This window comes from Leptonychotes weddellii, chromosome X (genome assembly GCF_054177405.1).
Source record: "Leptonychotes weddellii isolate Sample4059 chromosome X, ASM5417740v2, whole genome shotgun sequence".
NCBI classification, from domain to species: Eukaryota; Metazoa; Chordata; class Mammalia; order Carnivora; family Phocidae; genus Leptonychotes; species Leptonychotes weddellii.
In genome coordinates, this window is record NC_138385.1 from 21,912,437 (window position 1) to 21,928,477 (window position 16,041).

Sequence of the window (16,041 nt, forward strand, 5' to 3'; positions counted from 1 at the left end):
CCCTCAGTTTGTTTTTCAGAGTCCATCATCTCTCATGGTTCGTCTACCCCTCCCGATTTCCCCCGCTTCATTCTTCTCCTCCTGCTACCTTATTCTTCTTTTTTTTTTCTTTTCTTAACATATATTGCATTATTTGTTTCAGAGGTACAGATCTGAGATTCAACAGTCTTGCACAATTCACAGCGCTTACCAGAGCACATACCCTCCCCATTGTCTATCACCCAGTCACCCCATCCCTCCCACCCCACCCCCCACTCCGGCAACCCTCAGTTTGTTTCCTGACACATTTTAACAATAGCTACTTAGAAAAGTAGTTACATGTATGATGTAGGTATAAACTCCAAGCTGCTTGGCCTAACTGAAAGAAATCTGGTCATAGCATTTTTAGGTGGAAAGGGACAGCTGGTTTAGAGACCTTCTCAGCAAGTCTGGAATAAGTTTATGTATGGCTTGTTTTCTTGCAGCAGTACATTTGTTCGGCCTGACTTGGCAGTTGCAACCAGTTGAAGGACAGCTCTATGAAAATGGAGTTAGCAAAGGGAACAGAGGGACCGAATCCATGGATACTACTTACTCTCCAATTGGAGGAAAAGTTTCCGATAAATCAGAGAAAAAAGGTACAGTGATCAAAATGATTGATTTATTATTGATTACTTTTCTTCTAATTTGGTCATTAGAACCAAAGCTGGGATGGTTTCACTTCACATTAAATCTCATGATCACTCAAAAGAAGTACTCTCCGTGGACAGAATAAATACATGTAAATGTCTTATGAAAGCAAATTTTCCTTTCTCTAGTGCCTTGAGTATAAACCAATTAAACTTTTCAAATATGTAGGCAATTTTGAAAATAGATAAATATTTACAGGATGGAGGTTTCAATACAAAGGAAATTGCATTTTGCATATAACTACCCTGAAGCAACATGGGATTTTGATTAAGTTCTCTGTGTCCAAGTCCAGCATTTATATATAACATTTTACAAAGGGTATATGGAAATTTCTTCTGTTTATAATAAGAAAAAGCCTTTTATACTTAATATAAGGGTGAATGTTTATGTCAAAGTGGGGAAACATGAATTTTTTTCTAGTTGGGGAACATGAATCCTTCGCAGTTGGAGAAAAGAAAAAAGTACTCTGAGTATTGAATTGTTAAATTTAACTAACGTAAGCTTGAGCTACCTGACTTATTTACAATAAATGTCTCTCCCAACTCTCCAGCACTCCCAACATCTTATTCACATTGAGTGATCTTAGTCTCAATATACAAGTATTGAAAATGGCTGAAAGTTTCTATTATGATTTCTCTTGAAATAGGAGTCAGCACACAGGGACTCAAACAATGTAAAATTTCAGGATGTCAATTCCAAAAGCAGAAATTGAAAACAGAACATAGAGCCAGCACAATCCTAAATATTTTTAGGAGATACATACAAACTGATGAATGAATCAATGACCCAAAGAAACCCTACCCTCAAGAAACTTAACATTTTATAGGGGTGATAAGACAGTCTTATTTTGGCTGATGAGTTACAAACAAGATATTTGGTTTTGTAGTTGCTTTAGTCACTAATCTTTACTTGTGTTTTTAGTGTCTTTTGGGGGTTATTTGTAGGGTTTGCTGTTTTGTTTTTGTTTGTCTTTGAAAATGTAATTCTCCTTTGGTCTACACTTCAGTAAAAATTCATGCTTAGGTTTCAGGAAAACATTATGATTTGTTCTAGTTTTTGATTCACAGTGCAGCTTGCTTTACGTCCTTGTTGAGAAATACTGTCTTGAGCCTGGGCTGACCTTTCCCAGCAATTCCATTGTTGCTGCTGAGAGGGGCTGAGGGTCAGAGATGACAGAGGAAAGGGTCTGAGTACACTTGGACTCGAGGTTTCTCTCCCTTATCTTCTTTCTTACTCTTTGATTCCTTTACATGTGCAAGTGCAAGGGCCACCATTTTGTGCCTAGGGGGTTTCTTGCCATTCACACTTGAAAATCATGAGTGATCTGTTTGAGGAAAATGAAACACACAAGACAGAAGGTCATCACATAGTTGTTACCAGCGCGTACTCATTTGTTTACTCTAATTCAGACATCTCTAATTCCCTTCCACAAAGTACAGTTGACCCTTGAACACCATGGGCTTGAATTGCCCAAGTCCTCTTCTCTACAGATTTTTTTCAATAAATACAGCACAGGACTGGAAATGAATTTTCTCTTCCTTATGATTTTCTTAATAACATTTCTTTAACTTACTTTATTGTAGGAAAACAGTATATATAACATGAAACATATAAAATCTGTGTCAATCAACTGTTTATGTTATTGGTAAAGCTTCTGGCTAATAGTCAACTATTAGTAGTTGAGTTTTGGGGGAGTCATAAGTTATACAAGGATTATTTGACTGCATGGGGTTGAGAGGGAGGGGATGGGTGCCCCTAACCCCAGTGTTTTCCAAGGGTTAGCTGGAGTTTGCTGATGATGACTGAAATTTATTGCATAATTAACCGTGTGCCAAGAATCACTCCAGACATTTCACATGTATTATATCATGAAGGTAACATTATGGACCTCATTTTCCAAATTAAAAAAAAAAAAAAACAGAGACACAAAGAGGTTAAGTAACTTGCCCGAGTTCACACAGCTAGAAACTGGCGGTCTGATTTCGGAGCCTTATCTCCACACTGTACTGAAATCCACACACAAAACGTATATGAAAACCACAAAAGACACTTTACCCAATGAAAGCAAAGCCCCAGAGTCTATTCATGATGGCTTTTAGAGAAATGCTATCCAGCTATATTTTAATGTGTTGTAATGAGTTTCATAAATGAAAAACTATTTTTAAATTTCTGCTCAATTATAACAACAAACAGGCCAAACCAATTTCAATTTAATACTTTATTAAGAAACATTAAGGGTTGGTGCCATATATAGCAAGTTGTTATCTTAAACTGACTTTCTGTGGCAGTCTGAACCAAACCTTAACTGTAACTGCACATCATGGTTCTGCTGTATTAGGTCTTTACTGCATATCACTCAGTGAGTTAAAAACAGCTCCTGTTTTATAATGCCATGTGTATACTAAACCAAATCTTGCAGAAGATGTAATGTACCTAGAAGGATATTTTCAACTGGTCAGCTGTATCCTGTTATGATTTTCTAGACATCACACACCCCATAAATACAGTTGTAGAAGCTTGTCTTAATGATGCTGTGTTCATTAAAATATAAAACTAAAAACCAGATAATCTTTTTTACATTGTTTTCCTCACTCTCCTAGAGGACTGGGCATTGTAGTGCTGTGGTTAAGATCCTGGACTCTGGAGTCAGACAGATCTGGCTTTGAACACTGACTGTGTCATTTCCTGGCTCTCCAGCCTCAGGCAATGAATTGGTACAACCTTGCTGAACTAATATCTTCATCTGCAGCACAAAGATGATAATAATAGTACCTGTCTCATAAGTTGGTGGTGAGGAACAAGTGAGATAATAGTTGTAAAACTCAGTGCAAGACACACAGTTAAATTTAGCCGTAATTATTATTGGACCAAATGACTGGAAAATTACCTTGAGTTTATTGACATCCCACTAGGTACCGTAGATCCCGCTTCAAACTGCTATCAGCTTTTCCACAAATGATGGCCTTCTTGGGATTTAGATGTTTTCCCTTTTTAAAGTTTGAGCTCTCTTTACTTAACAATTTAACATCTATTATTTTGTAATCACCATCACCTTCATCGTCAAAGTGATGGATAAATAGAATGGCACTGTAAAAAAAATCAGATTCTTCTGGAATTGGTTCCCCATTAACAGTAGTTATATATATCTGCTTCTCCTTAGGAGATTAAAGAATTTTCTCGCAACTTAGTTTTCCAAATGAAAGAAAACCGAATATTTGATTATAGACATTTAGCATGCTAGCATTTTATTTCTGAAATGTACTTGAATAATTTGAATTTAATTTCAAAAAGAAGACATAAGTCACAATCACATATTGGAATCTATCAGGAAAGCCAGCTGTTGGTTGTTCTGTAAACATTTATAGAATTGAAAGCATTATACTAAAACAGCCCCTACTACCTTAGAAGCTTACCAACTAGTCATAACTCTTTCTCTTTAATAAACATTATGTAACAACTACTTTAAACAGAGCAGAGAAGAGAAAAAAGTAAAAGACTTAGTCTCAGACCTGAGTCACATAACATCCATAAATGGAACTAAAAATAATTACAATGTAATTTATCAACTAATATGGAATGTTAAAATCTTAAACATTATCAAATCCAGTGTCTTTTTTTAAAGATGAAGAAACTGAGGGCCAGAAAGGTCAAGAACACACAGAGAGATCTGAACTAGACCAGAGGACATTTGATGGCACCTCTTCTGTTTTCTCATCTATTATTGAAATAATGTAACACAGACTAAACATATAAATTGCTAAAGACATTTTCTAAGGAAATACCAAAGACAAAAACTGAATGGGTAGGGAAATTGATTTTATTCAGGCTATTGCAATAAGGAAAGCATTCTAGATCGGAAGATCAGAGTGTCTGAGCAAAGTGGATTTTGCCTTAGACTTTCTAGGAGGAGTGGATAAGGAACGTGTGGGATGATTTACAGTTGGGATTATCTTGTACTCAGGGGAAGTCTCAGTCAGCTGAGCAGGAAATGTCTATGTCTGCATCTGGCTAGTTGAAGGAGAACAAATAGTTCTAATCTCAGCTAATTATTTATGAGACAAAGAACAAGCAATTGGAGGGTCTGTATCTGGTCGTTCATTAGGCTCCAGCAAAAGGGGAAGGGTCCATCTTTGGCCTTGTTATAGGCCAACAAAGGAGTCTTCTGCAGTTCTTATGGGAGCATGAGAAAGGGTAGACAGAGCTCCATATCTAGTAAGTCATAGGGGAGAGGGTTTTTAATGGGGTAATTTTTGTGTTTTGCTTGTTGGCTTTGCAGTAAGCCATTTCCTAAAACATAAAAGAGTGAGGGGGTTTTGGAAGACAAAAAGTTGGGAGGGTTTCTTAACCAGCAGTTTTCCAGGAGCAGAGGGCTCAGGTAAAGTCCAACATTGTCAGCCATCATCTGAATAAGGAAGAAGTTTATCAGGTAGTCCACGGTACTGAATTCCTGCAGGTTGGATGCCAAAATAGAGCACGAGAACAGAAAGGGGGGATGGGGACACAGAGCTAAAGGATACTCAAGTCAGCTTTTATCTCCTTTATAATTTTTGCGAAAGTCTGGGCTTGGGGGAAAGCGGCATTTCTCTTAAATTCATTCTATAAGATCTGTCTCCACAAAGTTGAAGGGGGAGGGGAAAAGGTATTTTCTAGTTCATTGTCTGTTGAATATATGACCATAGAAATAACATATAGCTGATTGATATGACACAGCATACAACCTGTCATGAAGATGCTTTAGCCCAGACCAAGCAATGACTAGAGCTTCACCTCTCTGTGCTCCAGTTCCTTATCTGAAAAAGGAGGGAGTTGGCTTTGTTCAGGCTGAAAAATAATTTTTCCTCTAATCTTCAGGTTCTTGGCTGAGGCACCCACCTACCCCTGCTGAATTTAAAAAAAAAAAAAAAACAACAAAAAACAGATTAACAGGGAAGGAGAAAAACAAGTTTAATAACATGTACGCCCCTTTCATACACAGGAGAGACCCAGGAAAACGGAGTAACTCCTGGAATGGCCCAGGCCACCACCTTAAATACCATCTCCAGCTAAAGACAGAAGATGTTGAAGGTGGGGGGAGCCATCTATAGGAGGCTGTCAGACAAAGCACAGTGAGCTAGAGTATGGCTGGTAGGCAGATTTAAGTCCTCTCCTTCTCCACTGATGAGTTTCTAGAGATTTAGGCACATCTTCGTGGTACAGAAAGGTTGACACCCTTACACATGGTGATTTCCCTTATAAATGTAAATGTCTCCTCACAAAAGGGGAACCTCTACATGGTTTTTCTATGTCTGCTGTTTCTTCAAGATGATCCTTCTGTCAAAGAATCATATTGTGAGGGGCAAATTCTGCTCTCCTCCAGCTTTAAAACTTTTAGGGAGTGGAGGAAGGATAGTGGGCCGGGAAACACACTTTGCAATTTATATCTTACCCAGAAAGCACAAATGAAAAACAGATAAAAGCCACATCTCTCCAGATAAAATGGGAGGGGGGTCAGATTCCTGCCACACTTCCCCCTGCCTTCCCCTTTCCTTTCTTTGCCCTCCATTCTCCTCCCAGCTGGTAAAGCTTTGTAAAACAAGGGGTGATACTCCATGGGACTGGCTTATCTCTAAGGTCCCCTCCAGCTGTGTACATTATGAGTCAGTGAATTCAAATTCTGCAGTTAAGGAAGAACAATTAGCCATTCCAAATAAAAGTGGACCTGATTTGGCAAAAGGCGTGTACACTCCTGGAAAATGGTTGAAATGTATGTCTGTAAAATGGGTAATCCATTTGCCATTTAAATCACTTGCAGAGAATTCTGTTGTAATTCAAATAATTAATTGCCAGTTTTCTGCCTTATAAGTTTGGATTTTTGACATGTATGTAACAACAGTCTGCACTTAGAGAGCATTTACAATTTCAAAATAATGTCTTTTATTCACATACCAGTTTTATGCTGTAGCAGCTATTGCTACCCTTGTTTTACACTTGAAAAGGAAAACACAAGAAGCTTAAGAGACTTGGCTTGCGTAATAGCCATAGCTACATTGGGTAGCTGAAAGGAGGATCTAGTCTTTCCTTAGTGTTAGCTCAAGACCCTTCTTTGAGCCTCTTCCTTCTTCTTTTAAAACTTCTTTTCTCAAGGCCAGTTGTTTAAGTAACAGCTGTCTTGACAGTCAAATGTATATCTTTTCCGTAAGAGTACTTTGCAAATCTTATATTTCCCTTCAAAGACCTGAGTTCAGCGAGACTCTCTCTCCTCCTCAAAGCAGAACACACGCACCTTGGGAATGGAAAGTTAACAGCCCAAACTTACCTTTCATGAACTTTCATTGTAGACGTAGCTAGAGAGGGGTGGGTGTGTGTGTGTGTGTGTGTGTGTGTGTGTGTGTTGCTTGTTTTTTGGCTTTGTTGTTGTTGGGGTGTTTTGTTTTGTTTTATCTGCGGCATATTTGTTATATTGGAGGCAATTTATTCAATGACAATTGCAGACCATAAATAAAAGCTTGAATTTCGGATTTACTTGTAGTTTCACTGACCTTTACTTTGCAGACCCAGCCAGTAGGTAAAGATTCATTTTGTGGTACAAAAGTGAAGAACTGCACCAACCCCACCCAGGTAATCACTGTGCATTCAGATGGAACATAGTCCTGCAGTATAATTCTGTGGTTCTTCAATATTGGTTCATAGGACATGTGGATATTAAAATGCACTCAGCTGCCCTTTGAGTCAACCCATAGTTTCAGTATCTTTTACTTAAAGGATATTAGAGCCCAGGACATTGTGGTAGAATTGGGAATAATTCATATAAGCACAACAAACCACATGAATAAAATAGTAGTAATGCACTAACAAAGACAACAATGTTGGGAGCGTAACATTATTATTTTTAAAGATTGATGGCAAATTACAGTAAATGTTTCCTATAATGCTATATAGATGTTTCTCTAATACATGGTTTCAGGGGGCCCAGCTAGAGTGTTGCAGCTTGTTTTCAACTATATTAAATCACTTTATCAATATACTTCAGTTTTAACAAAAGCTTTTCTAAAGCATACTGGAGACCTGACTTCTAAAACAGATTTATGGAAAGGGTTTGCTATGCTAAAAGGCAAACATATTTACGGTATAAAAAATTCATGTTAAATGTTCTTGGTCATATATGTTTAATGTTTCCTTCTTGTTTCATTTTAATCCTCATTTTACTTTTGTTTGTTTGTTTGTTTGTTTAACTAAATAACACCTTTCCTGTGGAATGTATCTACCTCGTGGTCCTTCTAGCCTAATAGTATACATCTGACAGGGGCGCTAAGTGGTGTGCTATGGAATGGCATATTGATCCTCCTGGAATAGTCCTTCTAAAGCTAGGGGATCTTCCCAGAACATCTTTATACTATCATAATTTTTTTAAAATTTTATTTATTTGAGAGAGAGAGGCAGAGATAGCGAGAGAGAGCATGAGCAGGGAGGAGAGGGAGAAGCAGGCTCCCCACTGGGCAGGGAGCCCAATGTGGGGCTCGATCCCAATGTGCGGCTCGATCCCAAGACCCCGGGATCACGACCTGAGCCGAAGGCAGACACTTAACTGACTGAGCCACCCAGGTGCCCCTACCATCATAGTTTTTTGAGAGAAACAGTACATTGTAGAAATTTACCAGCCATGTGTGTTCCTAATTCTGTTGAGTATCTGTTTATATCTTTCTGCCTATATTATTTTTGGAGGAAGTTCAAACATTTACTTTTGCATGAAGTCAAAGGTGATCCTTGTATGTAAAATTTGTTTTTGTTTTTTTGTTTGTTTGTTTTAATTTGTTTTTGAAAACAAAATCTTAGAGTTCCTGGATTTAATGCACACAGTTCCTGTGTCCATTATATATCCCACCAAAGGTATCTTGACCAGAACTGTACATAGATACCATATTCCCATTGCCAGTGGCTCAGAGAGCAGGAAGAATAAAAGCAGAAAGTTAGATTGTAGGAGAAATGATTCTTGACTACCCCAACCTCTCCATGAAAATAATAGCAAGGGAAGAAAAATGAAATCTTAGTATTTACAAGCATAGAAGTTCATGATTTTTAGTGCTATATGAGTCAAGATGCTATTTTAACTGTACTAAGTACTATGGAAAGCTCACAAATGAAGCAGAAGACATAGCTTTTGCCCTTGAGAAACATCCTATTCAACAGGAGAGCTGGAGGAAACACGCATACATGCACACACAATGCAAAGTAACATGCAACCAACTGGTGTACAGAAATAGAAATAGGATGGTTAGGTTATTAAGGGTATTAAAAGACAAAAGATGAAAAGATGATTGTTTATCACAGAAGTAGTTTGAGCTGGGCCTTGAGAAACCAGAAAAATCAATCCAAGTTGACCTTAAAGAGTGCATATTTAGGAGAATGGACTAATAGAGCAGTGGGGGGAGGAAATGCAGATGGTAATAGCCTAAGTGGTAAATGGATAATGAAGCAATAGAGGCAGCAGATGGAGACAGCTTGGCAAGGAAAGGAAGGAGATAAATAGTATGATAACTAGATGAAGGGGCAGTTGGGTCATTTTAGTTTTTTTTTTTTTTTTAAAAGAGAGACTTGTGCTTGTTTGAAGACAAAGAATTAAGAAACCAGTAGAGAGGGAGACATTGAGGATGCCAGTAAGAAAAGAGAGAGTGAAGGGACCAAAGTCTGGACAGGAGAAAAGATGAAGGAGGAGCCTCAGAGAAAAACTGGGACACGGAATTTTATGGCACACTGAATATGAGAGAGACATTTTGCTATTACGGAAATGAGAGAGGTAGGAGTTCCAAAAGAGGACCCAGTAAGTGTTCCATAGATGCTCCTACCTATTCCAAGTTCATATTACTATTGTTGTTATTATTGGTTTTTTAAAAGATTTTATTTATTTATTTGAGACAGAGAGAGAGTGTGAGAGAGAGAGAGCATGAGTGGGGGCGAGCAGCAGAGGGAGAGGGAGAGGGAGAAGCAGACTCCTTGCTGAGCAGGGAGCCCGACGTGGGGCTCGGTCCCAGGACCCCAGGATCATGACCTGAGCCGAAGGCAGATGCTTCACCGACTGAGCCACCCAGGCACACCAGTATTATTGTTACTATGTGTAGTGAGTCTTGCTTGTGAGAAGAAGTTTTAATCTGATATTATTAAAGATTTTCCAGGTTCCTTAAAGATAGAAATTAAAGGTGATAGCAAATACAACAACCCATGAGAACTGGTGCCTCTGCAGGCTGCTGCTTTTTCCTGAGGCCTGGAACAAGAAGTTGTATAACCCCCTTATGACTCTCAACTATGGGACAGGTGGGTCATAATATAATTACCTTTATTAAATGCCCGGTAAGTAGACATCAAGATTTTAGACAGCCATGACTGCCCTGTCCTCTGGGAACTTACATTCTAAGATACAAAAGGGGGTGCTGGATAAATTGAGCCATGACCAGCCCTCCTGCCACCATTCCAAAGTCCAGAAGGATGTGATGATGATAATCTACATATAACTAACGTCTAACATTGTATAAAAATATAGAAAATAGGCACCCCTACTGTGCACTACCAATTACATGTTCCAAAATACTGACTAGGAGACAGTTCAGCTTCTAGGTAATGACCATCTAAAACCACTTGGAAACACATCAAAACTCTTATGACAGGTCATGATAGTTTGTGTGTGTGTGTGCAGGCTCTGCATGCCAATTTAGAGCTTAGAACCATATCTTTTGGAACAACTTTGTTAATTTACATACTATATAATTCACCAATTTAAAGTGTACAATTCGGCAATTCTTAGCATATTCAGAGTTGTGTAGCCATCATCACTATTTAATTCTAGAATATTTTCATCACACCGAAAAGAAACCTCATAGGCATTGGCACTTACCCCATATCCCTACTTCTCCCCAGCCCCTGGCAACCACTCATCTATTTCCTGTCTTTATAGATTTGCCTATATGTACATTTTATATAAATGGAATCATATAATGTATATTCTTTTGTATCTGGCTTCTTTCAGTTAACATAATGTTTTCAAAGTTCGTCCATGTTGTGGCATGTATGGATACTTCATTCCTTTTTATGGTTGAATAATATTCCACTGTGTGAGTATACCATATTTTGTTTATCCACTCATCAACTGATGGACCTTTTGTGGATTTTCACTTTTTTTGACTATTATAAATAATGATGCTATAAGCATTCATGTACAAGTTTTTGTGAGAACACCTGTTTTCAGTTTTTTTGAGAGGCCAGGGGCAAAAGGGTGCCAATTTCTCCACATTTGTCAACACTTGTTATTGTCTATCATTTTTATTTTAGCTATCCTAGCAGGTATGAAGTGGTATCTCATTGTGGTTTTAACTTGCATGTCCTTGATGACTAATGATGTTGAGCCTCTTTTCCTGTGTTATTGGCCATTTGTATTTCTTCTTTGGAGAAACGTCTATTCGATCCTTTGCCCATTTTTCAATTGGTTTATTTGTATTTTTATTGGTGAGTTGGTAAGTCTTCTTAATGTATTCTAGATACAAGCCTCTTTTCCAATATATGATTTGCAAATATTTTCTCCCATTCTGTAGGCAGTCTCTTGACTTTCTTGATGGTGTCCTTTGAGGCACAAAAGTTTAATTTTGACAAAGTCAAATATATCTATTTTTTCTTTTGTTTTATGTGCTTTTGATATCATATCTAAGAACCTATTGTCAAACTCCAGATCACAAAGATTTATGCCTGTATTTTCATCTGAGAATTTTATAGGTTTAGTTCTTAAATGTAGATATTTGGTCCATTTTGAGTTAATTTTTGTATATGGTATGAGGGATTGGTTCAACTTCACTCTTTTGTTTGTGGATATCTACTTGTCCATCACCACTAGTTGAATTTCTTTCCCTCATTGAATTGTCTTGGTGCCCTTGTTGAAATTCGGCTGACCACAAATATGATGTTTTATTCCGTAACTCTCAATTCTACTCCATTGATCTATATATCTATTGTAATACCAGTATGATTACTGAGGCTTTGTAATAAGTCTTGAAATCAGGAAGTGTGAGGCCTCCAGTGTTTTCCTATTTTTTTAAGATTGCTTTAGTTATTATGGATTCCTTGAATTTCCAGATGAATTTTAGCTCAGCTTGTGTATTTCTGGAAAATAGGAGTTAGAATTTTGATAGGGATTGCGTTGAATCTGTCGATCAGTTTAGGAAGTATTGCCATTTTAATAATAGTAAATCTTGTAATCCATGAATATGGATGTTTCCATTTATTTAGGCCTTCGTTAATTTCTTTCAGTGATGTTTTGTATTTCTCAGTGTACAAGTCTTACAACTTTTTTAAAAAAGATTTATTTATTTTAGAGAGGGAGAGAAAGTGCGCAAGCCAGTGTGAGCTGGGGGCAGGGAGGGGCAGAGGGAGAAGGAAAGAATCTTCAAGCAGTCTCCCCACTGAACATGGAGCCCAATCTGGGGCTCCATCCCAGGACCCTGAAATCATGACCTGAGCTGAAACCAAAAGTTGGACACTCACACAACTGAGCCACTCAGGCACCCTAACTTGCAGCTTTTTTTGTTAAATTTATCTCTAAGTTTTTTTATTTTTTTTTTGATGATATTATAAGTGGAAATCCTTTCTTTAATTCCCTTTTTTGACTTTTCATTGCATGGTCCATATTTATTCATTAACCTTTGAATACGTTTGTTTTTGTTTTTTTTTTTGCTAGTGGCAATATTATATTCTTTTACGGAGATCTTTTATACCATGTTGACCCATGACTCTGAGTCAGTGTTTAAATATGCAAAAATGTGATGATAAATTTGAGTTTTATATCGATTCAAGTTTTCACCAAAGAAATTCAAAGACATTGACCACTTCATGTACCATTGGTAATAATCCACAGACTGAGATTCCACAAACATAATTTGTGTTTCATTGTGTGAGATTGTATATCAAGTCAGGAGAGCCTGAAATTTGGAAACTAATGCTTGTGAATACTATTTAATGGTCATTATAACACACCAGAAGAACTGAAATTTTTAAAAAAATTTTAGGAAAGTGGAAATCCTTATGACAGAACTTAAGTACTTCTAAAAATCAGAGAATTGAGTCTTTTAAACAATAATATGTTCAACAAACAGATATACAGGGTCAAAATGCAATTCAAAATTAGTCTTTTAATTAATGGTGAGATTTTAACAAGACAATTTCATTTCCATCTGAGATGTATGTAATACTAGATGAGCTACTGTACTGGAATCTGAAGTCTTTCAGTGTCTGGACATAATTGTTTACACTTACACACTAATGTATTTCTCAAGTGTAATATTTGCTAATGGACTTTTCCACACAATCAGCTATCTATTATCAGTGTCAAGAAGGCAGGGGTATTTTATTTCTAAACATATTTTATTCACAGTTAATTCCCAAAGGCCTTTGTGTGGAGATGTTTCAGTTCTTCCTCCCACTAAACCTTGTACTGAAATGTCAAAATAAATGATCAACATTACTAAGTAAATCATCAAAATTACCATTTTATTAATTCATCCAAACAATATTTACCAAGTGCCTACTATGTACAAGGTTCATTCTTCCTTTTCTTTCTCCTGCATACTCCTGGGTTATAGAACTGAAATAAAAAGCATGTGTAATACACAATCTGGAAAATCTCTCCCTGAAGAACTGAGAGTTGAATACATATTTTTCTTCAACAGTTCATGTAAAGAAAATTATACATGGCTACTTAGATGGGAAGGGTAGGATAGGTTCTCACTGTCCCCTTTATATCTCTTGGCAGCTTTTGATCACAGGGATTAGGGGTTCATTTTACCTCCCCATTTTTTCCAAGCTCTGATACTCTAAATTTCATAATGATCTGTTAACTGTGAAACAATTATTATGTTTGAAGGAACAAAAGGAAGATGGTACTTAAGCCATGAGACGCACACTAGGACTAATCCAGGTGAAAGACCACACCAAAAGTATTTGTTGATGTCTTTTGAGGATTTTGAACGTGCTGTAGGATGACGTGAGGGGCAAATATGATCTTAAGGCATGTTTCTTTTTCATCCCTTTGGACAACATTCCCTTCAGTTAATAAAGCCGGTTATCTTCTTAGCTTAGATACATTTTATGGAACTTGCAAATCCCTTAAAAGACTGCTAAGACTGCTGTTACAGACAACACCACAGCCTTTAACCTGGTCAGTTTTACACGAGGACCTGATATTAGAATCTTTTTAATGACTGCATGTCAGTATCTTCTACTCATGTTTCACTGAGTTTTGTGCAAGATCATTAAATCCAGTCTAGCTACATCAAGCAGAAAAAATAAATACATGTATATGTCCAGCCTAGAGTTACTTACCCCTGTCTTACAAGGACAATGTTGTTAAAAATTATGGTCTTAGTATTCAGGTATGTGTCTGAGTCTAGAGATAACGAATCCTTGGTTTAGTCGATACAGCCACTGTGCACAGTGTCTGTCACCAACTCCGGGCCTCTGTATTTACCTTCCAGGTAGCTTGACCTTTTCCTTTTGAACTAAGCAACCGTCAGTTAGCTTGTCATCCTTCCACACGGCCTATCTGCCATAGGTTTTTACCACTCAGCAGTTGATGCCTGTGTTGCAAGCTATAAAGAGAGTGTTTAGCTCAAACTAAATTGGGGGATATTGGTGGGACTGTGATAACAACAGCACTGCACAGTTTGATCGGATCCGGGGCTGTCTGCTCTTCCTCTTACATTTCTGCAAGGGAGTGCTCCGCTACTGGAGAACACGCTCTTCCTGGACCTTCCAATAGGGCTGTAGCGGTCTGAGTGATTAAATGACAATTAAACATTCAAGTGACAGAATCCGGACCTTCGTGCTGTATTTGAGCCCTGCTGCTGACACTTTGCAGATGAGGCCTCAGAGTCCATGTTAAGTTTGGACAAAATGATTCCACTTCCTTATCCTGGCTCAGAATGTCTTCCTGAAATCACATTCCGTATTTTCTGCGGGTCATTTTCTTCTCTTTAGTTTTCCCCTTTGAGCTACATTAAGAAAAAAATGAAATAGTAAATTAATTAAGAGCCACTACATTGTAACCCGTAACAAATTTCGAGAGAAGATAAAATGGAGCAGGCTATTTAGTGGTGTAGATTGCTAGCAGGGAGACATCCCCCTTTCTGATGTACTCAACGCTAAAGGTTAGAGGCTGAGAAATTTTCCATCTGCAAGCTGTGAGAATTTCTCTTTAATACCAAATTGCGGCAACTCTCTTGCTATGCTATTTTTATTTAAATTACAGTCCACATGTTCATTCATGTTGTCATGTCTCTTCATCTGTCTTGTTTTAACTGTGATGCAGGCTCTCAAAGGGTAAGACCATCTTTTAAAATCATTTTTCTAAATGACTTAGTATAGATGCTTCAGATATTTACTAACGCTAGTAACCAGGAAGCTCCAACAACACAACTTCACGAGTTTCTTTTGATTTAGTGAATAACATTTAAGTAGCCTCATTAATGCAGTATATGATGCTATAAAGTGCAGAAGGAAGACATGGTGTAGCATTTGGTAAGGCTCGTATATAAAGGTTAATGTCCATCAGCCAGTTTTGCCCTGATTTTTTAAAAAGACAGTGTCGGCATTCATTAAAGGCTGTTTGTAGCCCCTTTAAAATAGTGTTTGTTGAACCTAATTTTAAATTATTTTCTATTTATAATAGTGTTTGAACCACCAAATGATGCATTTTAAGAAGTGATAAGAGCCCCTGACGAGGATAGCGATTGAACAAACTGAACATTAAGTTGAGAACAGAAGTATCCACATAAACACGGTCTGTTAATTGTCTGCTCTTTGAAGACATCTGTCAGCTCTAGGACCCTAAGAGTTAAATGCATAATCAACACTTTGGGGACAAGACCGTTCTGTCTCACATGGGAAAAAGTAACTTTCAGTGAAAAATAAGGTCCTCAGTTGGTCATTTATCATCTCAAAGGGCATATTTTATTATAAATGTCAATTCCACAAAATTATGTGTCCTGTAATACATAATTATGTTCAAAATTGCATTTAAAATCTATTATTAACAGTTAACAGTGAACATTCTTAAAATAGTTATTACTCTTGGCCTTAACACAAAAAGCGATAATGGAGGTATTTTAGGGAGTTAAAAGCTAGAAGGCATTGGCCTCTGAATAAAGCCACTGCAGGTGTGTTTCTTAATGGGCTGTTAATTTTATAGCAAATGAACAAAAGGACAGAGACCATGTGTGTTTTTAAACTGTGTTTGGTGTGGAGAAAGAGTTGATGGCTGAAAAATATAAAGGCAGTATGAAATGAGACCAAATTGAATTTTCCTTCTTGAAGTGTGATCCTTGTGGCTTAAAACCAAGGCAAACTGATTCTTTTTTTTTT

The 16,041-nt window shown here is 37.4% G+C and overlaps 1 protein-coding gene across 2 annotated transcripts in view; it reads left to right on the forward strand.

Moving 5' to 3' along the window:
* TENM1 (teneurin transmembrane protein 1) overlaps positions 1–16,041 on the forward strand; it is a 330,568-nt gene that overhangs the window by 60,743 nt on the left and 253,784 nt on the right. For both annotated transcript variants that reach the window (XM_081808286.1, XM_081808288.1), the window contains exon 3: positions 465–617. In XM_081808286.1, the coding sequence (XP_081664412.1) occupies positions 465–617 (153 nt within the window). The remainder of the gene's footprint in view (positions 1–464; positions 618–16,041) is intronic.